General features: G+C 55.0%; 8 protein-coding genes across 8 annotated transcripts; 4 read left to right on the forward strand and 4 right to left on the reverse strand.

Moving 5' to 3' along the window:
* Window positions 1-24: 24 nt before the first annotated feature.
* On the reverse strand, window positions 25-6,429 carry V1518DRAFT_416966 (SEN1 N terminal-domain-containing protein). The gene is made up of 3 exons (XM_066904165.1): window positions 5,997-6,429; window positions 5,728-5,943; window positions 25-5,675 (listed from the first exon to the last, which is right to left on the reverse strand). The coding sequence occupies exons 1-3, from the start codon at window positions 6,125-6,127 to the stop codon at window positions 83-85; spliced, it is 5,940 nt and encodes a 1,979-aa protein (XP_066759416.1). The 5' UTR covers window positions 6,128-6,429; the 3' UTR covers window positions 25-82.
* Window positions 6,430-7,071: 642 nt separating this feature from the next.
* V1518DRAFT_405619 (uncharacterized protein) lies at window positions 7,072-8,680 on the forward strand (the record flags this gene model as incomplete). Its single annotated transcript, XM_066901925.1, has 5 exons — window positions 7,072-7,266; window positions 7,322-7,417; window positions 7,468-7,534; window positions 7,599-8,152; window positions 8,210-8,680. The coding sequence occupies 5 exons, from the start codon at window positions 7,072-7,074 to the stop codon at window positions 8,678-8,680; spliced, it is 1,383 nt and encodes a 460-aa protein (XP_066759417.1).
* V1518DRAFT_277337 (Sec63 Brl domain-containing protein) lies at window positions 8,642-15,336 on the reverse strand. Its single transcript, XM_066901049.1, has 2 exons — window positions 8,832-15,336; window positions 8,642-8,780 (listed from the first exon to the last, which is right to left on the reverse strand). Exons 1-2 carry the CDS (start codon window positions 15,237-15,239, stop codon window positions 8,745-8,747), a joined length of 6,444 nt encoding a protein of 2,147 aa, XP_066759418.1. The 5' UTR covers window positions 15,240-15,336; the 3' UTR covers window positions 8,642-8,744.
* A 204-nt stretch (window positions 15,337-15,540) lies between these two features.
* Window positions 15,541-17,521, forward strand: V1518DRAFT_277450 (uncharacterized protein). Its single transcript, XM_066901050.1, has 2 exons — window positions 15,541-16,160; window positions 16,219-17,521. The coding sequence occupies exons 1-2, from the start codon at window positions 15,636-15,638 to the stop codon at window positions 17,389-17,391; spliced, it is 1,698 nt and encodes a 565-aa protein (XP_066759419.1). The 5' UTR covers window positions 15,541-15,635; the 3' UTR covers window positions 17,392-17,521.
* Window positions 17,522-17,944: 423 nt separating this feature from the next.
* Window positions 17,945-19,811, forward strand: V1518DRAFT_416979 (glucose-6-phosphate dehydrogenase). The gene is made up of 3 exons (XM_066904166.1): window positions 17,945-18,041; window positions 18,142-18,220; window positions 18,275-19,811. The coding sequence occupies exons 1-3, from the start codon at window positions 17,998-18,000 to the stop codon at window positions 19,691-19,693; spliced, it is 1,542 nt and encodes a 513-aa protein (XP_066759420.1). The 5' UTR covers window positions 17,945-17,997; the 3' UTR covers window positions 19,694-19,811.
* V1518DRAFT_416981 (camp-regulated phosphoprotein/endosulfine conserved region-domain-containing protein) lies at window positions 19,750-20,419 on the reverse strand. Its single transcript, XM_066904167.1, has 2 exons — window positions 20,273-20,419; window positions 19,750-20,223 (listed from the first exon to the last, which is right to left on the reverse strand). Exons 1-2 carry the CDS (start codon window positions 20,315-20,317, stop codon window positions 19,918-19,920), a joined length of 351 nt encoding a protein of 116 aa, XP_066759421.1. The 5' UTR covers window positions 20,318-20,419; the 3' UTR covers window positions 19,750-19,917.
* Window positions 20,397-21,397, reverse strand: V1518DRAFT_416983 (uncharacterized protein). Its single transcript, XM_066904168.1, has one exon. The coding sequence runs from the start codon at window positions 21,297-21,299 to the stop codon at window positions 20,511-20,513; it is 789 nt and encodes a 262-aa protein (XP_066759422.1). The 5' UTR covers window positions 21,300-21,397; the 3' UTR covers window positions 20,397-20,510.
* A 181-nt stretch (window positions 21,398-21,578) lies between these two features.
* V1518DRAFT_416984 (vitamin B6 photo-protection and homoeostasis-domain-containing protein) lies at window positions 21,579-23,303 on the forward strand. Its single transcript, XM_066904169.1, has 2 exons — window positions 21,579-21,845; window positions 21,895-23,303. Exons 1-2 carry the CDS (start codon window positions 21,604-21,606, stop codon window positions 23,243-23,245), a joined length of 1,593 nt encoding a protein of 530 aa, XP_066759423.1. The 5' UTR covers window positions 21,579-21,603; the 3' UTR covers window positions 23,246-23,303.
* Window positions 23,304-23,320: the final 17 nt, after the last annotated feature.

A 23,320-nucleotide genomic window follows, 5' to 3' on the forward strand; every position in this document is an offset into this window, starting at 1 on the left:
GCGCTGCCGATGCTACGGGCTACACTGTGTACGTAAGTTCACTTGGTGGTATGCTCATAGTCGTTATATATACACATTTGCTCTAGCCACTAATGCCATGCACACGCTTCACATGCTCCTTATTCCCCTCTCCCTCCACAGATACGCGAGGTCTTTTCTTCTCCCCCTTGCCCTTCTCACCACTGCCAGTCGTCTTCGTCCCTGCCTGCGGCTCATTAACGATCTTCTTTCCGTCAAAATACGACACCAGTCCTCGTCGTTTCGCATCCTCAATCAGCTTCCGCCACACTTCGCTCGCAACCAAGCTCTCCATGTTGCCAATGATCCACAACGACGACTTTGCACGCGTAAGCGCCACGTTCATACGACGCACGTCTGCCAAGAAACCCACGCCACGGGAGGAACCCCCGTTCTGCGCTCTCACGCAGGACAAAATGATAATATCCTTCTCTTGTCCCTGAAAACCGTCAATAGTGTTGAAATCTAGTCCATGCATGCCGACCTGCCCCAACGTCGTCCGGAACGTAGTCTTCAACTCGTGTAACTGCTGCTTGTACGGCGTGACAATGCCAATCCGCCCCTCAAAATTAATATCCGGGTACTTTGCCAGCAAGCTCTGGTATATCTGCAGCGCGCAGTGAGCCTCCGCCTTGTTGTAGTACGAATGTGTCTTCGAAATCTGTTCCTTCGATTGCACGTTGAAGAATCGGTACGGTCCAAAGATCTCTGACCCGGAATGCCACTCCGCCATCGTTCGCGCGACCATGCCATCGCCGTCAATCAACTTGGAGTCGTAAAACTGCGCACTCGGGAACAGTGAAATCTGAGGATGCATTCGGTATTGAATACTCAGTAAATTCACCGCCGACGGATTATTCTTCTGAATACGCACAAACAAACTCTGCTCATATCGATACTTTGACGCCGTTTGCGACAGCACCGTCGGCGGCAGTTGGTTCGGATCACCGACCATTGCGCAGCGCGTGCATCCGTATTTGAGAGGAATCAATGCCGACAACTCAACGCATTGTGCTGCCTCGTCGATGATGACAGTCTCAAACACCATTCCCAAAGTCGCGAGCAAATCGTGTCCCGCACCGGACAGAGTCGCGCAAATCACTTCAGCGCTGGTTAGAATCCGCGACTGAATATTCCGCCGTTCAATCTCGTTCGTGCGAACCTGCATCGAATGCTTATCCCGCGCATCGTCCAGTTGTTGCCCAAGTGCAGCCTTTTTTGCATTCAGCATGTCTCGACGCGACCGTAGCTCGTCGCGCTCACCGGGATTTTCAGTAGCAGCCATTCTGGTATCAACTTCGTTTCGCTCGGCAACCACCTTGTTCAGCTGTTCTCGCAGCGTCAACCGATCCACGCCACCATTCTTCTTGCTGCTCTCAGCTTCAAACTTTGCGACTTCGCTATCAACCTGCTCCTCAAGCGTCAACTCGCGAACAGCGGGATTAATGTTATCGCTCCGTCCCAACCGCACTATCTTCGGCCTATACTCCTCTCCAGTCGAACTGCGAATACCGGCCTTCAGACGAAGCACAATCTCATCCACAGCAGCGTTACTCGGGGCGCACACTAATATCCGCCTCGTCTCCGACATCTGCTGCTGCTGTTGCTGGTGTAGATTTATTGGAGCCGCCGACCTCTGGCCGGGAACCTGAATCGCAACGCCGCGCGACTTTGTCGCCGTCAACGTCGCGCCGATGATCCCGAGAATCGTCTTGGTCTTACCCGTACCAGGCGGTCCCTGGATAAGCGTGAATCCGGGGCTTTCGATCGCGGCAATAATAGCGCCGGCCTGTGGCGCGTTGACATTGTATGCTGCTTGCGTCTTGCGCACTTTCACCGCATCCGCGCGAATCGCGTGCGCCGGCCGTGCCTGTAAGATCTGATCTGACAAGTCGTAATACGGCAGTCCCTGCAACGAACTATACTCGCGCTCAATCGTCGTCGTACTCATAACTCGAAGAGCGTTCAACTCCGTCTTCGGAATCAAGTGCCGCGACATCTCTGAGTTCGGAAGACAACGCATTAACACGTCGGACGTCTCCTTCTGCAACGTGCGCTTGACTTCTTTGACCTTGGCCAAACAGTTCGGATATGTCTTGTCCGGCCACTTTGCGGGCATATCTTTGATCGGCGACGTCGCACTCATAGCAAATTCCTGTTCGCCCGGGATAAAAGTCAAAACTAGAATATCCATCTCGCCGATCTTAGCATTGATCAGAGACTTAGAGTCGATAGTAGCATAAATCTCGATGTAATCATCACAAACAGCACGATTCGTAACGGAAACTCTGAACGGCTTGTCATATCGCTCAAGCTTGTTCTTCGCGATACCTTGCACACACTCCAACATCAACAGAGGCTCAAACACGTCCTTGTACTCTACCGGAGAGTTAAACTTATCCGGTACGACGCGGTATGTCGATAAATCACTGCCGATCTCGTCCGAAGGAAGATCGCCCTCGTTGTGATAGTCCCAGCGCAGGATTCGTTGATATAGCGGATCCAGATTCACACGCAACCGCGCGCGCATGTTGCGCTCGGCACGCTCCTTATCGTTTAGCGATGATGATGACGAAGATGCATATGCGTGTCTGCGAAGACCAGAAACAGCGGCCGACACACGCAGAGGAGTAGGTGCAATCGGAGCATGAACTTTCAGTGATGGGCGATGTGTCTTTGCCAGCGAAAACAGCGAATCGATATCATCGTCGTCACTGCCTCCTTCAGACGAAGTGTCATCTCCCAGTCCCGGCGATGTGCTCGCAGATGTTCGAGATGCGGCTATCCGGGAGAGTGGACCGGCACCAACTGTCTCGGTGACTCTAAATCCTGCGGGTCGAGCAGGATGAATAACACCCGCGGTAGGATCAACCACAGGAGCTGTCTTCCGTTGTCTGTCGTGTCGCAATTCATGACGCATCGATGTCAACAAACTTGATTTGCTAGCGGGAGGCCTCTCCTTCTCTTCGAGTTTGAGCTTCGAGTAGGTCTGCTCGATCTTGCGTGCTCGTTCAGTCTTTGCAAATTCCTCATCGATCGAAACCTCGTCGGAATCAAGGTCACGAAGCGAACGCGGTTTGAGTTGTATGGAGCTATCAGAAGAGTACCCCTTTTCGACCCATCGGTCAATACCGCCCTGGCGCGCAACCTTCTTCACGTTGGACTCTGATACAAAAGACACGGAATCTTCACTATCATAGCTCTTCCGTGTCAAGACTCCATCGACGTCAAATGGCGTCAACGCAGCAACAATATCGTAGCACTGGGTATCCGTCAGATTGCTATGATGTGTCTCTCTGTTGTGCGCGAGATTCTCAAGTTTCTTGAAAACTTCCGGCGCAAGCGTGATGTTCGCCTCGTTAAACTGCGTCAATGCATCGCAAACCAATTGAACGCATACTTGCAGTAATGCGAGATCAGATAGGCGCAACCACATACACATGTTGTTCAACGGCGCCATTATCGCAGTCAATAGTTCGCGTAAATTGTGGGCAGCCGCAACTGCATCTTCCGACGTAGGATCTTTGCAAGTCACGGCCTGTCCCAATAGCTGCAAGTTCTGAAACAACACTGCGGACAGATCAAGTACATCACGCATGTACTCCACCATCAGATCCTTTGAATAAACACGCGACCACGTGAGCGTGCGCTTGAAGATATGCACTAGCGCGGCCCAAACTGTGTTCCAAAAGGCCTTTCCCGCTGCTTGAACGGACTCGTCAGGGATAATACTGTTGTGTGCTGCGATATATCCTTCTCGAGGGTTGAACAAGAGATCCGCAATGTCCATGGTCATCCTGACTAATTTCGGGATAGTTCCAAGACCGGTAACAACCTGCGTACAGCCGTTGTTATTGATCACAGCAACGTAAGCATTCAACAAATCCGTCGGCGCAATCTTGAACAAGCTGCGCAAAGACTCGAGTCTGTCAGAGGAGTTGTTCATCTGCTTAACAACTTCCAAACTCGACTGAGATAATAGCGTGTGTGATGACAATGCAAAAGATAACAACACTTCCATTGTAGCTTGATCCAAAAACTTTTTGTCGTTCAACTTGGCCGCGCTAAAGTCGCTGATCTGCTGTAAGATATTCGCCACCGCGGCTAGCGTCTTGTTGATGATCTGATTTGCGGGCCCAAACTTCTTCACCTTGCAGGCGACAAGTCTAACGTTTGCACTGTTCGCAGAACTGCCTCCGGCAGCCTCGTTTGAGATTCGCATATTGTCGATAGACTCAGCTAGATACAGCTTCGTCTTACCGAGCGATAAAATAAATGACTTTGCAAACACAATATCATCTTCCGGAAATCGTCGGCGCAGTAACGTCCACAGATGCTCGCCAAAGTATGCAGCCACGGTATCAGCGCCAGACGGTACCATTGCGCGACTAGCTTCGTTTGCCGCAGCGGCCAAAACATCGGACGTGATATCCCTTGACTTCATAGTCGCGGCGCTGAGGATTTCGCTCGTCATGATCTCGCTCTCTTCTGCAACAGAAACGCAGTCTGTCACGATGCAAGCCGCGAGCACTCGCTTTGCCAGAATCTGTACTTCGACACTCGGATTGGTAACACCGTCAATGATAAGCTGCGCGTACGCCTCAACGACCTTTCGCGCCTCACGGCGCATGATCCTGCCGATCGCCGTAGTGTCGTTAAAATTTAAAAGCGCTTCAAGAGCTCTGAGTCCAACTAGGACACACTGCTCACGCAACTGCACGTTATCCACACCAAACACGGCAGGAGTCTGATATCGCCTCATGAACTTCGACGCAAGAATCTCGCAGATCTTCAGTTTGACAGATCCGGAAATCGAATTGAGATACGGCCAGATCCAATCCATCAATTCGGCAATCTTTAATCGATCCCGCGCGGCTTCCTTTAAACACACCTCAAATCCAATATTGTTGTCACTGAACACTATATCAGTGAGCGAGCTTGGAAGGAACGGCGCCGAAACCGGCCACATGTCGGTGCCGAGTGTTGTGACCAAAATGTTGAAAACCGGTAAGAGTATTGGATAAATCTGCGGGGAAATTTGCAAATCGCGCCACGCAATGAGGACAATGTTTTCGCCGCCGTTCGAGTCGCCACTTCCCGAAACACTGGTCACACAAGAACGGAGCATAACTGGCTTACTAAGAACGGCAAGAATGCGCTTCATAGCCGACCAAAAGTGCAACACGTCCTTGGCGGTCTTGCCTTGCTGCCCAACATACTGTATGACAGCGTCACAGTATGCAGTTTGAACGCACGAATCGAACTCCTCCGACGTGACCTTGGTCTTCACAAGACTCATCGATTTCTCGGCCCATCGTGTAAACTCCGGGACTCCAGGGATGAACAAGAACGCGATCATGGCAGGCACGATCTCCTTTGAGAGTCTGAGAAATCTACCACCAGCCTGTGCGCCCATAAACACTGAACGAAAAACGCTTCGTAGAGCGGCGGAGTGTGCAATAAGAGCCGGCGCGTATAGACATTCATAGAGCGCATTGAAACTGGCAGATATAAGCGTGCCTGGAACGGGCTTGTTCGGATTTTCCTTCATTGCCTCATTGCACTTCTCGGCTGAAGGAGTCAACGACTCAACCAGGCGCTCGGTGTCCCACGCATCGAGGACGGTGAGAAAGACGTCGACGTCCGATTTATCGATTCTTGCAACATAATGAGTACTTTTGCCGCATTAACCAATAATTTGTTCCTTACCCTTGCTCGAGCATCTCGGCTTTCATGGGTCCTTTGGCCTTGTGGTACGCCTTGACACACAGGAAGCAGTCCTGCAGTTGCTTTCCGAGCGTGGTCTTAAGCCATTCTAGTTCTGGCGTAGAGTCGAATGCAAATATCTGCAGTGCCGCAATCGCAATGGGCCGTCGAGAGTTGCTGCAGAAGAGATGGACCGATTTAGGCAAGCCCATGAGATACCTAAAATCCGCATGTTAGCTATGAGTGACAAGACAACGACAAATACAACTTACGATATGCTCTCCTGCAGCGCCTGCTCTTGCAGCGCCGGATCGTCGGACTTTTTACTCTCCTCTATAAGCGCGGCGACTCTGGCCAGCTGGTCGTTGCCAGCAGCGTTGGCAGGTGGGACTTCCGACAACATGATCTACACAAGCAGAATGGCGACCCAAGCTAGAAAGCAACAAAAGCACACGATGCAAAACAGAAGGAATAGTGGGAGGAAGACGACTATGGGCGTATTATTGCCATGGACAGTTGCGGGTTGGTATGCGCGCCACGAGCAGATCAACGACGCGCGTGCGGTGGTCGGCGTGCTTTACAACGGCACGCTTGAGCGAGGAGCACTACGCACAGTATGTCGACGGCGACAGGGATCCACTGAGACGCGAGAAGAGGCGGAAGTGGGGGACGGAAGACGTTGAGTCGTGGGGTCGAGACGCGATGTTCAGAACGCGCTGGGACAGCACTTTGCGCGGTGGGGGCACTTCAAGGCGGGTAACTTGCGTACGTCCACCAGTCGACGGACTTGCGAGCAAACTCGCAACTATTCGTGAGTCCTCTATTGGTCTAGTGGTGCTCTTCAGGAGATTTATGCGACCTCGAAAGGCGAAGACGAGGCTGATAATGCGCAGTGGTCGGTGTCTAGGGAGCCTGATCTTCATGGATCTGTGCAGAAGCAGAGGAGACAACTGACATCACGTCTTGAGTCACGGTAAAGATGGCTCTTAGACCCTCTCAGCCGATGGAGACATATCTAAGGCAATATCGCTTTTAAAATATCTCATTCTTAGCGCTATTGGCGCAGAAGCCCGATCGCCTCTTCAATCACAGGACCCGTGAGTCCAGGCAAGAACTGAAAGACGACTGACACATACAGCGCTCATCTGTATGTAGCGTAACCACGAATTGCCAAAGTCCGTGCATTCCGAGCCAGTTTGTAGGTAGAGCAAGTAGCGCGAGTGAGCTGTCATAGCCATAAGTGGTCAGAAGCGTCAAGTAGCGACTTCTGCGCCATTATCACACTTCCCAGCGAACTTCACGGCTGTCTTTACCTCTCGTACGCACTTTCCCACTCCTCTCCAATCGATGGCACCACACGCTAAACACACAGCACGACTCCATCTCCCGCACCCCCTTGAGCTACACTCTTCGCCACCGACAACTAGATACGAACACCCACAAATTTGCTTGACCGCTGATCTTGCTTGGACTATAATCTACGACGGCGAAACGGGAGAAGATGTCATTACATCCACTGTACTTCCGCGACACGGTTCATACGTAAGTACAGGAGCATTTACCAGATAGCTTACCTATAATTGACGCGTGCATGCAGATTGAGATACGCGTGTCCGCTACGGAAGACCTTGATGCTCAGGTCGGAATGTCCGCCTTTGCAGAATGCCTTGCGCGTGGCATCGCGCGCTCCAATGTACGATTTCAGTAGCTGTAGTCTGTTGTCGTTTGCTGAGAGTTTTATAGTTTTGGTACGACGCGATGCCGCAGGTCATCTTCCCGCCCGAGCGTGCCACGCACACGAAAATCAGCTGTAGTGCACTCTCTTCCTCCGTACCGCCATTCCAGCCAGCATCGCTAACATATGCACACCCTAGTCGTCCTTCCGCCGCCGCCACCCGCATCATCCATCCTACACTCTAGTGCATCTCAATTTTCACCAACCGGTGCACTCCGTGATATACCGACCGCAAAGCTTCGACGAGTGCTGATTACCTTTTCATTCGACTGGGCTGGGGTTGCCAAGGACCGAAACGACACGACCACGGGAGAGACCACAGGAGACAGCGTCAAAGCACAGACAGCCTCCGTCGTCAAAGTAATGCTTGACCTCGTCGACAACGCACTACGTATCTTCATCCTCAACAAACTCGCTCGCAATATTCCTGTCTCATTTCTCCCCAATTTCGCCGAAGTACATCTTCCTTCTCCCCTCCTGTTGTTCACGGCATTGACATCACTACGCCAGCCCGTCTCACAGAACGCTCAACTAATCATAAACACAATCACGCCGTCGATAGACGCGATCATGCAGCGTCGTCGCGCGCGGGGCATGGAAATGCCGTCGTCATATGAGACGTCTGTAACTCGCCGGTTTTGGGATATACTTGTCCCCACGATGCGCAAGAAGGCGCTTTCGAAGTTTGTTTTGGTAACTTATAGTCTAAGTTGTCATTATCTACCCGTACGGAGTTGACGCGAATAACAGAATGAATTTATCAACATTTCTGCGGCGTTTTCACACAAGTCTGATTCAGCTGATACCAACGCTGTGTCAGAAGGCATGCTTCATTCCACCGTTGATCAGACTACGGAAGAAGAAGCAGTGCTCGATATACTTCACTCCACAACCGACATAGCTACCGATGGTGAGGATCCCAACGTGCTTCACTCTACAGTTGATATGACTGCTCATGATGAAGATCCCCTCATACTTCACTCTACGGCCGACGAATCTACTAGCGATGAAGATTCCGACATTCTCCGTTCTACAACCGCGGCTGACAGTAGCAATGGCGCAAATTTTGAAATGCTTCATTCCACGGTCGGCACAATTACCAGTGACGACGCCATACTCTGCTCCCACGACGCGCTGGTCAGCGACACCGCGTTTCTCGACAATTCCCTAGTCACCGCCACTGACGACGATAGCTACTCCGACATCCTTGCCAGCGACTAATCACATAATTCAAAATCCTTGCTCTGACATTTAACGTACAATCAAATGACTTTTTATGATACAATCACTCCTCCATAGCATCGTCACCACCATTCTCCTCCTCCTCCTCCTCCTCCTCCTCTTCTTCATCGTCACCAGGCTCACCCTCCGCAACGTCAACCTCAAACTCAACCTCCTTATCCGCATCCAAGTACGAATCACACATGCACCAAATACTAAGCGCGTGCTTTCCAGCCGTCGGCATCACAAATTCAAGCCTCGTGCGCTGCGTGCTGCGGGGAATTGTAACCCGCTTAATCGCAAGCAGTTGTTTCGTTGCAGATTCACCAACAACCAACCACCAGTTCTCAAGTTTCGGGAACGGAAACAACGGCGCGTGCACACGCAAATCAGCTTCTTCCTCGTCCTCATCCAGCTCGCGCTCAAGCGTGATGTTGACGTATGCAGGTTCGCCGGCGGTGATCTCATCCGCGTCCTCGAGCTCGTAGACCATATTGATGCTCGGATACTTGTTCACGAAAGTCGCGACATCTATCATCTCCCGCGGCTCGAGCTGCAGGAGCTCGTTCCGTGGCTCCTCATCTAGCATCATCAAATCGACAATCGATTCAACCTCCGCCTCCTTGCAGCGCTCTAGAATCTCTCGCGAAAAATGCGGAATCTGCTTCAGTGGATTATCCCGATCCCACACCGCCTGCACTACCATCTGACACAGATCCATTGCATTCAGCGCATTCAAGTGTCCATCACTTGACATCACGTCCACGCACGCGGCCAGCAAGTTCAAAACACCGGCCAACACACTCTTCAAATCCGCAGCCAGATCCTGCGATAGTGGAATACGCATGAAATGCGCTTGCAGCAATACAAATGCCTTGAAATGCGGCGTCTCATACGACACCAGATTCGCCGGCGCCATCTGCACAGGGAGGCGATCGTATAACCTGCGCAGCATCGGCGTCTCATGTCGTCGGATAGGGACGACAGCCTCGAACTCCGCAGCCGCGGTAACAATCTCCATAATTCCACGGAGCTTGGTCTTACCAGTAAGCGACAACGCAAATGCCTGCATCGTGACAAACGACACATTGTAGTACGCCGCAATCATTGCGTTGTTCAGCGGTGCAATCGTGTCCTCCTCCTCGTCAAGCTCGATCATCTTCGCCTCCTCCAGATCCTTCAATGCACCTTCGACCAGTTCAGAAAGATAGTCACTTACGCCCTGGTGCGACACGTCGATGATACCGTAAAAACTCGGGTTGGCTAGCAATCGTCGATAAAAGTACGAGAACGTAAGCCAATCCACCGCATCCTGCTGTGACGCGATGATCTTCGTGCTGACTTCGGCCATAAAAGCGTCCTGCAAAAACATGTTCAAATGTGACTCGATCGGCAGCGCCTCGTTCAAAAACTTTTTGTAATACTCTCGCTTCGACGCCGCAGTCATCAACACTGCGCGTCCAATCCGGTCCACGCCTTGTCGACATGCGCGCCCGATCATCTTGAGTACGTCACTGATCGGGTAATCAATATACCTGTGCTCACGGCCCTCGTACGTCTGCGTGCCCATGAGAATCACGAGAAACACGCGCGCACGCAAGCTCCAACACGCGTCCTTGGCCACAAGTACAACCTGAATCGCGCCGGCATCAAGTAACTTCTCCACAATCGCGCGATCGCCATCATACATCGCCGCATAACAGTAGCCAATACCATGCTCAACGCTCTCCCGCAGTGCTTCGTCGCGTATATTCGCCAGGTGAGGCGCCAAAACCTCTGCCGCTGCTTTGCGGAACTTGAACTCATCCCCGCCGTGCGTCTCGCACAATCGAAGAAGCTCCTGCGCAGAATCCACGCACTGCTGCCGACTATGCACAAACACAATAACTGACTTGTTCTCCGCCAGCTGCTCGATCGCAAGATACACCGGCTTCGCCATCGCGATCATGAGCGACGGGAAATGCGCCACTGAATAACCTTGCAAATGAATCTCCACCGGCGTCGGTCTATCTTGCGGCGCGAAATTATAAATCCCTTGGCTCGACGCACCAATCCACTCACCCAGATCCCGCCCGTTCGACAGACACACACTAAGCGCAACAATCCGCACAGGCGCCTCAAGTTGCGCAGCCATATACCGCATGCGCGACACAACGATCTCGTAAGTAGCACCGTTCTGCCCTCCAAGCATGTGCACATCATCCGCGATGAACAACCGCACACTCTGCACATTCCGTCGTTGCTGCCACCGTCGCGATACCATATCCCACTGCACTGGCGTGGCAAGTACAAGTTGCGCCTGCTCGAGAATCTTCAAATCCGCCGATAACTCACCTGTCAACTTGCCAATCCGCTTGCCATCCTGCCCAAGTACGGACAACCTCGACGACCAATCACGGTAGCGATCTTCGATAAGTTCCTGGAACGGCGCGATATACACCGCGCGCCCCGACGCAGGATTCCGCCAATGGCGTAACAACGCGATCTCTGCCAGGGCAGTCTTTCCGCTCCCGCTCGGTGCGCCGACAAACACGTTATCATTCGAGTTGTAAAGACTGTTAAATACCTGCGTCTGTATCTTGTTGAACTTCTCAAACCCGGAGAACACATCGACAGATCCCGGATCCTTGAGCGCGGAAACCGGCATTGCCTGAAGATCGAGAAGCTGCGTGTGCGCCGGGAAACGCTCGGGAAGTAGCAGATGCCGGAATGAGACAGCGAGCTTAGTTTCCGAATGCAGCCATCTGTCGGATACGACAGAAATGAAGTAATTCGGCGGCACCGGCTCCGCGATCGGCACTGTGAACTCGACGATATGCTCGTCGGTAGCATACTCCCGCTTCACGACAAACAAATCATGAAACAAAATATGCTCGCCATCACAGTCTTCCGTGATAATCCAAAACGTCTGCGCATTCCCATGGATCGCCGTATTCCACTCAAAAATTGGCGTAATCGTAAGTTCAACTCGTAACAAACTTCGCGTGATCGGCTGCACATGCGCCTGCACCTCAACCCGCGGGAACTCTTTGAGTAAGCTGAACACAAGTCGCCCCGCGCGCTCGACTTTGATCGCCTGGCCAACCTCGCCGGGATCGGTTAACTCAAAGTACTTTGCCCACGGCAACTGCGACGCTTCGGTCTTGCGAATCACCTCGGGTGGACACGTCGAGAACTGCCGGAATGGCGAGCTGCTGAGCCACATGCGGTGCTCGACCATCTTGCACAGATCTAGCATTGTCATCGCGGTCTGCGCCCATCCGCGCTTAAGACAGATCTCAAAAATCGCACGTAACAACCTGCTCGCGGACTGCGTGACGTAAATCATATCCGCCATGAGCGCAAAACCTTCTAACTTGAGTCGCGAAATATACGCCTGCAGAAGCACATTAATCTTTGCCGATGGCTCGTCCACGGTCTCCTTGATCGGAATCGGTACACGCTCAAGCAACTTCGCAAGCTCGAGCTTCTCCTCCTGACGCACAGGAATGAACTTAAACTCTTCTGAAAGCGAGAAAATCCGGAACAATTCAATCGGCGTGAGAATCGAGCGCAGGTGCTGGTTGTAGATCCCCATCGACGTGTGGGAGATGTAATAATGCGACGCAATCCGTCCGAGTTCAGTAGGCACCAGCTTTCCTGACTTCTGGTCGTATCTTAGAAGATTGCACTTTTCCAGAATTACTGCCGCGGAATGCGCCAAATCCAGTCGCTTTTGCTCAAGCGCGACATCATCCGCATACTCTGCCCCGACATGATACAACGCCGGCGCACGCAACATCCGTACGTACAAGTAAGTGTAAGACAACCACGTAACCGCTTCATCGATTGTCCGCACCGTACCAAGCACAACCTCCGCGTTGAGATTATCCGCGAGCTTCGACATGAACTGACTTTCAATCGGAAGCTGCTGGTTCATGAGCGAAAGGTAGTACTGCAGCTCTGAATGCGCGGTGATGATTATACCCTCACCGGAGGTATCGTATCGCGGACGACCGGCGCGGCCGAGCATCTGGAGAACGTCCTGCGGCGAAAGCTCGACCCATGCGCCGCGCTCCGGGGAGTAAATCTGTGTGCCTTTGATAATGACCGTATGAGCGGGTAAATTGACACCCCACGCGAGCGTAGCAGTTGACACAAGCACCTGAACGTAATTCGACGCGAACAAATCCTCGGACCTCTTTCGATCATCGCGTGACAGACCGGCATGATGAAATGCAAACCCATACTGCAATAAATCCCGCAGCTCCGGATCCGCAGTCTGCTCGCTTTCCTGCTTGAGTACCTCATGTGACGCGGCATCGGTCTTTAAAATCGACGTAATTGCTTCATTTTCAATCGCCCTGTCGCGTATATACCGTGCCGTCTTTGCACAATCCTTGCGCGAGTGCACGAAAATGATCATCTGGTACTTGCCCACGTTCTCGAGTACCTTATCATAGCACGCCTCATTCATGGCTTGGTACCGCTTAAACGGTTTCTTCTCTGTGATGCCAACAAATTGCTGACCGAGTGGACAAGGGCGGAATGACGAGTCGAAGAAGAATAGCCCGGACTTAGAATCCACACGGAGAAACGAGGCGACATCGGCGTAATTAGGCAATGTAGCGGAAAGACCAACAAGACGCACCGAATCACCGCCGGCCTCCATGCGCCGCAGCGTCCGCGCGACAATCGACTCGATAACCGGTCCGCGCACGTCATGTAATAGATGAATCTCATCGACAATAATCAGCCGCACGAGATTCGTGTAACTCAAATCTGTAGCCTTACGCGTAACGATATCCCACTTCTCGGGTGTCGTCACTATCACCTGCGTAGTCGCAATCTGTTCCTTCGTGAGCTGCGAATCTCCTGTGAGCTCCTCAACCCGGATCCCAAAGGACTCCAGCTTGCGCGAAAACTCGCGCACTTGCTCTTGCACGAGCGCCTTGAGCGGCGCGATGTAAATAATCTTGAATGCATCAAGCGCGATACGTCCGGATGCAGGATCACGGAAATGCGAAATCGCACGGAGCATCGTAAGCAACGCTACATTAGTCTTGCCCGCACCTGTCGGCGCACACAGAAGCAAATTCTCGTCGTCGTTAAATGCGACTGGGAAAAGCTTCGACTGCACGCGATTCAGTGTTGCAGAATCTGGGAACGCAGGCCAAGCCCATGCGGGGAGATCAGCGATCTTGACGAGATTCACGGAATCCGGTGTTGGCTTTGGCGGCGGCACGTGAATTTCCTCATAGAGTTTCTTCTGGCGCTTGAACGAGCCGTCCGGGAGTCTAATCTTTGCGGAGGAGAGGAGATAGCTGCCTTCGTCGAATACGAGTGAATCAAGGTCGACGAGTTTTGGCTCTCGACGCGCCGGCACGATGGCGTCAAGGTCCATGGAGGAATCGTCAATGACTGAGGATGTAGGCGCAGATGTTGATGAAACACCAGGCTTGCTGATCAGCTCAGTGAGCAGTGCGGTTTGCTTAGCATCGCGCATACTTTGCTCCACCTCCGCGCGGGACGTAGGATCCGTTGCTCGAGCAAGCCGCGTTGCCCATACAATCTTTGCCCGATTCTTACACAGCCGCGTGACAATATCAAAATTCGCGTAGTCAAAGATCTCCATAAGATCGTTCTCGAGCTGGCGCAGCGATGCGTCAGACGCGAGTTGGTCCATGATCTGCCCCGCCTTTTCCTGTGTTGTGTGCGCGTCCGGGAAAACCGCGGCGACTTGGCGTTGTAGCCAGAACGCATCGATCGTGCGTGCGGGGATGAGGTCTGCGTCGACGGGCGCGCTGGGTGCGGTTGATGTGGGAGCGGCTGTGTTGTCGTCGTCTTCGCTGGCGCGGGATTCAGTTTCGATTTCGATGGACCGGTCCCGGTCCTCGTCTTCGTCTTCATCGTCGTCGTCGGAATTTGAACCCGCACGAGCGCCGTCGTCGTCGTCATCATCATCTGAATCGTCAAGTAGAAGCGCGACACCGGCGTCGTCGTCTAAGGCAGTTCCAGTACCAGCTGGACCCTCATCACCATCCCCAGGCACCTCGTAGTCGGTGATCTTTCTCGCCAGGTTCATCAGCTGATTAAAGATCTCTGAGGTTAACGACGCCCCGAAAATAGCCTCGACCTCCTTCTTCTTGTCGTAGTCTCTGACACCGTCCATCTTAACGATCTCGAGCGCCGCGTCGGCCGCAGAGCGCACGATGTCGTGCGACACATCTCCACCAAGCCGATCCAGCGCCCACGACAAAATCAGCGCGAATGCGTTGCGTGTGTCTGGCGTGCGCGGGATGTAGCGAAGCCCATCGATGGCGTCTGTCGACGCGAGCACATCGTTCGCTGGCACGGCAGCCTTGCCGGGTGCAACTGCTTTCGCTCGCTTGGACTCCGCCTTGGGCGCACGGTCGCGCACGGTGCGGGAGCCCATGTCGGCCAGGGAAATACGGCCGGCGAGGGACTCGGGGTCCCCGGTCGAGTCGTCGGACGGCCGCGAGACGAAACGGCGGTCGACCTGGAGGACCTTATTTGCCATGGCATCATATGAGTACTGAGAATAGTTGCGGTCCGCCATGATGGCGACTGCGAGGGAGGGGAGGGAGGGTGGGAAGGATCTGGCGGTGGGAGTGTACCGGATGCGAAGGGGGAAAAGGTTATGAAGTGGTGAAGTGTGTGGCGGAGTGTTTGCGCACAGTTTGCGTGCAGAGCCATCAGAAGCGTGCGCGGTTGAAGACTACGAGGAATCGCGCTTTTACACTGAATGTAAGGATTTTTTATGATAGAACAGAGTAGAATAAATTCTACCAGATGTATGTACAGCACCAAACGTGGAGGTTGCCGGTGCTTGCGGTTGTAGTGCAGTTCGCATGCGAATCTTTGGCATCTTGCTTTCTTTCGTCACACTCGCTTCTTCTCCACCGCCTTTCTTTCCCTATCACCACCATCCCCGCACCAACTATCCCACACCAGCATGTCTGTCCCAGCCGGCGACCCCTCCGTAACGACCGGACCTCCGGTCGAAGCTTCCGTCAACCCGTCCGTTCCCGCGGGAGTGCGCGCGGCTGAGCCAGGGGTCGCGTCCGAGAGCGCCGCGGCAGAATCAGCGACGGAAACAAAGGAGGACGCGCCAAAGGAGGAGGCGGCCAAGAAGGACGTGACTAAAGAGGGCGCACTAATGGAGAATGTGCCGGTTGAGGATGCGCTGAAAGCTGATGCGCTTATGGACGCGTCACAGGGGGAACTTGAAGCACCGAAGGATGACGCGCCGCTAGCAGACGCGCCAGCATCTGCTGTACCTACGGACATGCCTGCTGACGCGCCGAAGGAAGATATCTCGATGACCGACGCGCCGGCCGCGCTGAAGGAGCTTTCCAAAGAGGCCAAACTACCAAAAATCCGCCTCGTTGCGCCTTCTCCAAGCAAGAACTTGTCGCCGTACCAGCCCGGCGCGCTCGTACTCGCAAAGCTGACCGGCTTTCCCCCTTGGCCCGGCATGGTAAGTTTGTTTTGTTTGCTATTCTGAAATGAGCATGTTGCCAACACAACACAAACAGATCCTCTCCGAAGGTGTCGTGCCCGCGCACGTCTTGCGACAAAAACCTCGCCGCAGTTCGAACGTGGTCGCGAAACGTAAGAGCTTCAGCGGCGACGAGACTATTGGTGGTAGTGGCGACGTGTACGCGGTGCGGTTTTTCAACGACGACAACTACATGTGGGCGTCACGCGCAGATTTGAAGCCGCTGACGGTGGATGCTGCGGCGCGGTATGTGGAGAATGCAGCAGCCAAGGGCGTGAAGAAGGATAAAGCGCTCGTTGTGGCTTATCGTCTTGCGATGGAGGGCCCGGGTGAGGAGCGCTTTGCAGTTCATGCGGGCAGCGACAGCCAGGAAGAGGAGGATGAGGAGGATGAGGAAGAGGAAGAAGAAGAAGAGGAGGAGACGAGGCAAAAGGGCAAGGCTCGCAAGAGCCGCAAGCGGCGGAGTGAGGACGACGACAACGACAAGGACGAGGAAGACGACGACGACGACGAGGACAGCAGTGCGCCCAAGCGGAAGAAACGGCGAGCGAGCAAGACGCCAGTGCAAGCGGAAGGCACAGATAGCACCAAAAAAGTGCGGCGGTCGCGCAAGAGCGAGACTACTTCTACCGAGACGCAGTCTAACGGGCGCAAGAAGCGCGGACCAAAAGCGGCGACCGCTCCTGTGATGGAGCTGACGCCGGAGCAGGCGCGCGAGGAGAAGCAGAAGCAGCTGCTATGGGCGCGGCACCGGCTGCAGAAGATCTTCCTGTCCAACAGCAGTGGTGGCGCGTCTTCCCCGTCGGCAGTCGGCGGGCCCAATGACTCTGGCCCAGACGCGATGGAGAAGTACATGATGACGCTAGAGTCGTTCAAGGACCTCGATGCGGCAATGATCCGGACAACCAAGATCAACAAGGTGCTGAAGCTGATCCTAAAGCTGGAGAGCCTGCCAGCGGAGGAGGAGTACCATTTTAAGGAACGCGCACAGGCGCTACTGGCGGCATGGGAGCCGCTGATGGAAGCGGCGCGGGCGGAGGCGATGGCTGCCGCGGGCGCTACTGCGAGTGCCGTTGCAGAAGCTCCCTCCGGCGAGACTGTTGCGGAGACGCTAGTTACGGAGGCACCGGTCACGGAGACGCGAGATGCGGAGAAGCCAGAAGAGAAGCCGGCGAAGGCGCCGGTTGCGACAGAAGCAGTAAGTGTTTAAGTACGAGAGTGCAGTGTATGGTGTATGCTTGAGCGCGTGTACGAGAAGAAGCAGAGTAAAGACTACAAATTATTACCAAAGGGGGATATGCAGAAGGCGGACGGCGATGCGCCGGCACAAACGCTGTGCGGCGCGGGAGATGTGCGGCGGAGTGCGCCTGGGCGGAGGACTACGGCCCGGTCGGTAGTTGCAACAGCGGCCGCATCTGATCGCGATGGTGAAGAAGGCTGCCTGTAGATACAAGGAGTCGGTGGGAAGATCAGAGGCAGAAGACAGTCGTGAAGCGGAGTCCGCTGGACCGTCTGGCGCGGTCGTCCGAACGGAGATGCTGCGAAAGCGGAGTGAGTTGGATCATATTGGCTCGATACAGTGCGGACAGAGCGTAACAGAACAGAAGATTAGAACAGAGAATACCGAATACAGGCATAAGTCATACTCTATGAAGAGACTGGTAAACATCCGCATGGAGAAGCGCCAGAGTTTCCTGTTTGGGTAGGTCTGGCACGCCGCGGTGCGTTTCCCCGCCGCTTAACTAGCAGCCAACTCCACTGCAATCTTCTTCCTCTCCACCACTTTCCCCTCTGTCCAAGTCCACCCCCAATCGCAATGGCAGACACCATCATCGCCACAGCGCCGACGCCTGGTGCAGAGTATGTCTCCTGTGTTTCCAATCCTCCTCCCCGCTGTCTCCCGCTCTTCCCCCCAGCGGACCACGCCCGTCCGCCCGCACCGATCCGCTGACCTCTCCAGAAGCACCAAGGCGCCGCTGCCCTCCGACTCCGTCATCGTCGTCCTTGGCGCGTCCGGTGACCTCGCGAAGAAGAAGACTGTGTGTTCTACTGCGGTGTTCCCCTCTGATCCCTTCTCACGCTCATCGTCCTAGTACCCCGCCTTGTTCGGGCTCTACCGGTATGGCCTACTCCCCTCCAACATCCGCATCGTCGGCTACGCGCGCACGCACATGAGCCCCGAGGAGTACCACTCCCGTATCTCCGGGTACATCAAGACCCCCGACGACGCCACCAAAGACCTCCTCGCAAAGTTCCTCGCACTCACTACTTACGTCTGCGGCAAGTACGATGTGGATGCAGACTTCCAGGCCCTCGACAAGCACATCTGCGAGGTCGAGGGAGACGCCCCCAACGGCCGCCATCGCTTGTTCTACATGGCACTTCCCCCGACGGTCTTCACGCCCGTGGCGCAGCAGCTCAAGCGTAACTGCTATCCTGAGCAGGGCACCGCCCGAGTCATCATCGAGAAGCCGTTCGGCCATGATCTCGCCTCCTCGCGCGAGCTGCAGGCCTCGCTGCGACCGATCTGGGCAGAGAAGGAGATCTTCCGTATCGACCATTATCTCGGCAAGGAAATGGTCAAGAATATTCTCATATTGCGCTTCGGTAACGAGTTCTTTGGCGCGTCCTGGAACAAGAACCACGTCTCGTCCGTGCAGATCACGTTCAAGGAGAAGTTCGGCACGGAAGGCCGTGGTGGGTACTTTGACACCTTTGGAATCATCCGCGACGTCATGCAAAACCATCTACTGCAGGTGCTCACCATGATCGCGATGGAGCGGCCAGTCTCGTTCTCTGCTGAGGATATCCGGGACGAAAAGGTCCGCGTCCTGCGAGCGATCCCTGTGATCGACCCTAAGAATGTCATCATCGGACAGTATGATAAGTCTCTCGACGGCACCAAGCCGGGTTATCTCGACGATGCCACAGTTCCCGCAGGCTCGCGTTGCCCTACCTTTGCGGCGATTGTGCTGTACATCAAGAATGACCGGTGGGACGGCGTGCCGTTTATCCTCAAGGCGGGCAAGGCGCTTGACTCTGCCAAGGTGGACGTGCGCGTGCAGTTCAAAGACGTCACCTCCGGCATCTTTCAGAACATCCCACGCAACGAGTTTGTGCTGCGGATCCAGCCCGATGAGTCCGTGTACTTGAAGATGAACACCAAACTCCCCGGTCTGACCATGAAGACCTCCGTATCCGAACTCGACTTGACCTACACCCGCCGGTTTTCAGACCTGCACATTCCCGAGGCGTACGAGGCACTTATTCTCGACGCGATCAACGGTGACCACTCGAACTTTGTACGCGATGACGAACTTGACGCGTCGTGGAAGATTTTCACGCCGTTGCTGCACTACCTCGACGAGAATGAGGACATCGTCCCGGCAAAGTACCCGTACGGATCGCGGGGGCCTGCGTTCCTCGATGACTTTTTGGCTTCGTACGGTTTCAAGCGCGACCAGACGGGGCAGTATCAGTGGCCTACGACCAAGGCCAACGGCAAGATCTAGGTGGTGATTGTGAGCGGCACAACAGCTCGGGCAGCTGCTGGGTAAAATTTACGACTGTAGTTATGTAATCATTGGAAGTGATATTGAGGTTGATAGTAAAACATGAAATCAAGAACGCCAACCCAGAGTGTGATGATCGCCACCACGGTCTTTACCGCCTTCACCGCTGTTGCCACGCATTGCGATCGCAGCTGCCTGCGCGGGATCGCGCACCATCACAGCACCTACTCGCCCTCGTCGATCTCGTGAACTAAACCGCTCTCCTTCGCCGGCGCAGCGGGCACCGGGACCGACGCAGACGGCGAGGAGCCCTGGGGACCGACGCCAGGCGAGTGCGGGATGTCTTGCGGGAGAGGGTGCATCGAGCCCACGGAAGTGACACCAGCGGACTCGGCTCGGCCCGCTTTGGAGAGAGCGTAGTCGCCAGAGTCGAAGTACTTGCGCTCCTTGAGACGGTTGGCGACGAGGTCGTGGCGGGAAGGCAGGCGGCCATACATGCGGAAGATACGCTGCTCGTCGGGAGAGAGAGTCTGGCAGACCTGAGTAAGAGCTATAGAGAAAGAAAGGACGAGTTCGTACCGATATGTCGACCTTGTTTGCGTGAGCAGGATTGATCGAGGACATTGTGGTGTTGTTGGGTAGTGATAATAGTTCGAAGAACTACCATGCAGTGCTACTCCGCGATCTACAGACCACAGTACAATTTCTCTAAACGGTATCTTGAACTATACAAACGTAAAACTTTTGAAAGGCATTGACTCGTAACTCCGGACATTACACAACCGACAAACATTTTCTTTACTTTTCGGCTTCTGTATCATGACTTCTCGCCCGCCTCCTGTGCCGCCGCCCGTGTACCTAGAACCTCCGACACTGCCTTCGCCTCGTTCTTCTCCACCACAAGGTTCTTCAGCCACTTGTTCTCCATCTCCAACTGCAGTATCTTCGCCTCTAGCTGCTGCACCTTGTCCTGAAGATCTTTCGTTGTGCGCTCCATCTGCTGCTCGCGTTGTTTCTTCTTCACTCGGAACCGCGCGGACGCGGCAGTGTTCCGTCGCCGTTTGTCCTCCTCGGCAGCAGCGCGCGAGGCCTCGTCCATGTTGACCATACCGGAGGATGACAGCCCCATCCCCATGGGTGTTGCTGGTGCAGGCGTCGCAGGTGTTCCCGCAGCCTGTGCGTATGGATTATGCGTGTGGTGCGGTGGTAGAACAGGCACGTACATGTGCTGCTGGCCCTCCGATGAGGTCACAATATCCGGCGGCATGGCATAGTCGATATACTCCGCCGCGCCGAGGAAGTCGAATTCGGCCTCGCGCTTCGTCGACCCTGTCTGCCCAGATGGAGCTTGGGGCGCTTGGGCGGCCGCCGCCCGACGCCGGCGCTCCTCCACATGCTCCGACGCTCCCATGTCAACTACAGCGACCGACGCGTCAGTCGACCGGCCCATGTCAAAGTCGAAGAATTGGGTGTTGGTGAAGAGCGAGAGGTCGTCGTGCTGCTGCTGCTGCTGTGCAGCGTGGGCGTCGTCGTCGTCGGGTACGAGAGCGTTGAGCTGGGCAATGTAGTGCGCGACGTGTGCCGCGCGAGGTGTGTAGGCGGACATCGGAAGGTGGTGGAGGCAGTGGAGTTGGTGGAGGTGAGGTGAAGAGAATGACGGTGAGAAGGAAGGACGGTAGCGTTGATTTCGGAGTCGGCCGGGAAGCATAACTGTGTAACGCTGCGCAATTGTGCAGTCACGTGCAATCGCGCCACGCTGCTGACGGAGCAGCACGTGAGTAACTGTGATTGCAATCAGATATGAGTGTGAGTCAATCACAATGTGATCAGCACGTGACCCCCCACATTCCGCTCCGCGCGGCATCGCCAAACCCACGCTGGGATCACCACTTCTCCAGCCCCAACCTCCCATGGACGCCGTCGTCCTCGAGGAGCGCGACGCTAACGGCGCGCTTGCATCTGTTTATTACGACCTCGGCGGTGCTAATACTCCCATCGCCACCGCCACATCTCGTATCGCTGTCGTCGCGGCCGCCAACGACCTGCGAGCGCGTACCCGTACTCTCCCCCGCGCCGCGCGTCTCGCACAGCTCCTTGTTGGTGTATTTCTTCCTACAGGCTATCCCGACAGCGTCAAGCCAGATTACACCGAGTAAGACTCACGCCAGCTGTTGTGTCGCTTTACTGACCTAACTCTTCAGCTACCAGATCTTCGACTCCATACAGGCCTTCGCATCCTCCATCGCTGCCCTTCTCGGCAACCGTGCCGTACTCACCGCCGTCGGCGTTGGCGACAACACCGCCACTTCCACCTCCGCGCTCTTCATCACCGTCGTCCAGGAAACCCTCGGCCGTCTCGCCACCATCACGTTCGCCTGGCGCTTCGGCAGCATGCTCGAACAGGAGTGCAAGAAAATGCGCTTCGCTGCGGATCTCGTCAATAACGCGGCGCTCGTGTGCGACTGTCTCGCGCCTGCATTTTTAACTTCTCAATCGCTCAAGATCGCGTTTCTTTGCGCCTCTGGTGTGCTCCGCGCAGTGTGCGGAGTCATGGCCAATGGCTCCAAGGCGGCCCTGACCCTGCACTTCACCAACCCCGAGACGGGCTCCATATCTGACGTCGCCGCCAAAGATTCCTCTCAGGAAACCGTCATTTCCCTCCTCGGCATGCTCGCCGGAACCCTCATCGTGCCTTACATCAACACTTCCGGTGAGACCGTCGTCGCGCTCGTGCTCCTCATCTCCGTGCACCTCTGGACAAACTACATCGCTGTCTCCGCCGTCGTCCTCGACACCCTCAACCGCCACCGTGCAAACATCGTTTTTTCCGCAGTTCTTGACTCGCTTTCCCCTGCCATGATGGAGTCCGACCTCGCCAGTTTTGTTGCTTCAGGAGTCCCAACGTCAGCTGTGCCAACACGCCGCGCCGTTGCCCGTCTTGAACGCATTCTCGAATGGGACGGCGCGCTGCGCTGGGGACCCCGCGGGCAAGTCATGGGCACCGCGTCCTTTGGCTCTTTCACCGACGTCATGCGCATGCTCCCTCCCAGCTTGGGCCTGCGCGAACTCCTCGCCCTCTTCGGCGGCGTCGGTACCGCACAGTACGTGCTCTGGTATGACGCCGTGCATCTCCGTGGTCGCCGTGCAAAGCACGTGCGCGTGCGCATTGCGCTCGTCGACCGCGGCCACGGCAGCGACGTCACTTCCGACGAGACGTACTATCGGCACGACGATGGCGAGAAGTCGAACGACCGCGACACCCGCGAGCTGCGCGCCTGGGTGCACGCGCTATTTCTGGCACGCAGCGCGCGAAATGTGCACGGCGCCGGCGCGGCGGTGAGCGAGATCGCGGCCGCCAAAGCGCATGAGATTGCACGCGCTGGACGGTTCGTGGACGCGCTATTCGCGCCGCAGCGCGGTGCGCTCGGGGACGCGCTGGCAGCCCGTGGGTGGGACCTTGCACGGGGTCGATGTATGGTAGTCAGCGGTGCTGTTCCGCGGGTGCGTTTACGGAGGAACAGCGATGATGGAGGCGGTGGAGAAGGCATGTAGTTAGAGTTTTGCGCATACAAATTCCGGAACAACTGCACGCGACGCGGAAAAATCTTGCACCGACGCGACGTCAGC

This window comes from Limtongia smithiae (assembly GCF_038497785.1).
Source record: "Limtongia smithiae strain NRRL Y-17922 unplaced genomic scaffold V1518scaffold_6, whole genome shotgun sequence".
Lineage (NCBI taxonomy): Eukaryota > Fungi > Ascomycota > Lipomycetes > Lipomycetales > Lipomycetaceae > Limtongia > Limtongia smithiae.

What these genes read in the sequence shown, in the direction of transcription:
- V1518DRAFT_416966 (XM_066904165.1), bottom strand. Translation starts at nt 6,127, where the DNA reads ATGTTGTCGGAAGTCCCACCTGCCAACGCTGCTGGCAACGACCAGCTG. An exon ending in GCGCTGCAGGAGAGCATATC is followed by an intron (nt 5,944 to 5,996) that starts GTAAGTTGTATT and finishes TGCGGATTTTAG; the next exon opens with GTATCTCATGGGCTTGCCTA. An exon ending in GCCGAGATGCTCGAGCAAGG is followed by an intron (nt 5,676 to 5,727) that starts GTAAGGAACAAA and finishes TTATGTTGCAAG; the next exon opens with AATCGATAAATCGGACGTCG.
- V1518DRAFT_277337 (XM_066901049.1), bottom strand. Translation starts at nt 15,239, where the DNA reads ATGGCGGACCGCAACTATTCTCAGTACTCATATGATGCCATGGCAAAT. An exon ending in TTGAGTTTGAGGTTGACGTT is followed by an intron (nt 8,781 to 8,831) that starts GCGGAGGGTGAG and finishes GAGGAGGAGGAG; the next exon opens with GAGGAGAATGGTGGTGACGA.
- V1518DRAFT_277450 (XM_066901050.1), top strand. Translation starts at nt 15,636, where the DNA reads ATGTCTGTCCCAGCCGGCGACCCCTCCGTAACGACCGGACCTCCGGTC. An exon ending in TTCCCCCTTGGCCCGGCATG is followed by an intron (nt 16,161 to 16,218) that starts GTAAGTTTGTTT and finishes CAACACAAACAG; the next exon opens with ATCCTCTCCGAAGGTGTCGT.
- V1518DRAFT_416979 (XM_066904166.1), top strand. Translation starts at nt 17,998, where the DNA reads ATGGCAGACACCATCATCGCCACAGCGCCGACGCCTGGTGCAGA. An exon ending in GCGCCGACGCCTGGTGCAGA is followed by an intron (nt 18,042 to 18,141) that starts GTATGTCTCCTG and finishes TGACCTCTCCAG; the next exon opens with AAGCACCAAGGCGCCGCTGC. An exon ending in ACCTCGCGAAGAAGAAGACT is followed by an intron (nt 18,221 to 18,274) that starts GTGTGTTCTACT and finishes TCATCGTCCTAG; the next exon opens with TACCCCGCCTTGTTCGGGCT.
- V1518DRAFT_416981 (XM_066904167.1), bottom strand. Translation starts at nt 20,317, where the DNA reads ATGTCCTCGATCAATCCTGCTCACGCAAACAAGGTCGACATATCG. An exon ending in CAAACAAGGTCGACATATCG is followed by an intron (nt 20,224 to 20,272) that starts GTACGAACTCGT and finishes CAGGTCTGCCAG; the next exon opens with ACTCTCTCTCCCGACGAGCA.
- V1518DRAFT_416983 (XM_066904168.1), bottom strand. Translation starts at nt 21,299, where the DNA reads ATGTCCGCCTACACACCTCGCGCGGCACACGTCGCGCACTACATTGCC.
- V1518DRAFT_416984 (XM_066904169.1), top strand. Translation starts at nt 21,604, where the DNA reads ATGGACGCCGTCGTCCTCGAGGAGCGCGACGCTAACGGCGCGCTTGCA. An exon ending in GTCAAGCCAGATTACACCGA is followed by an intron (nt 21,846 to 21,894) that starts GTAAGACTCACG and finishes CTAACTCTTCAG; the next exon opens with CTACCAGATCTTCGACTCCA.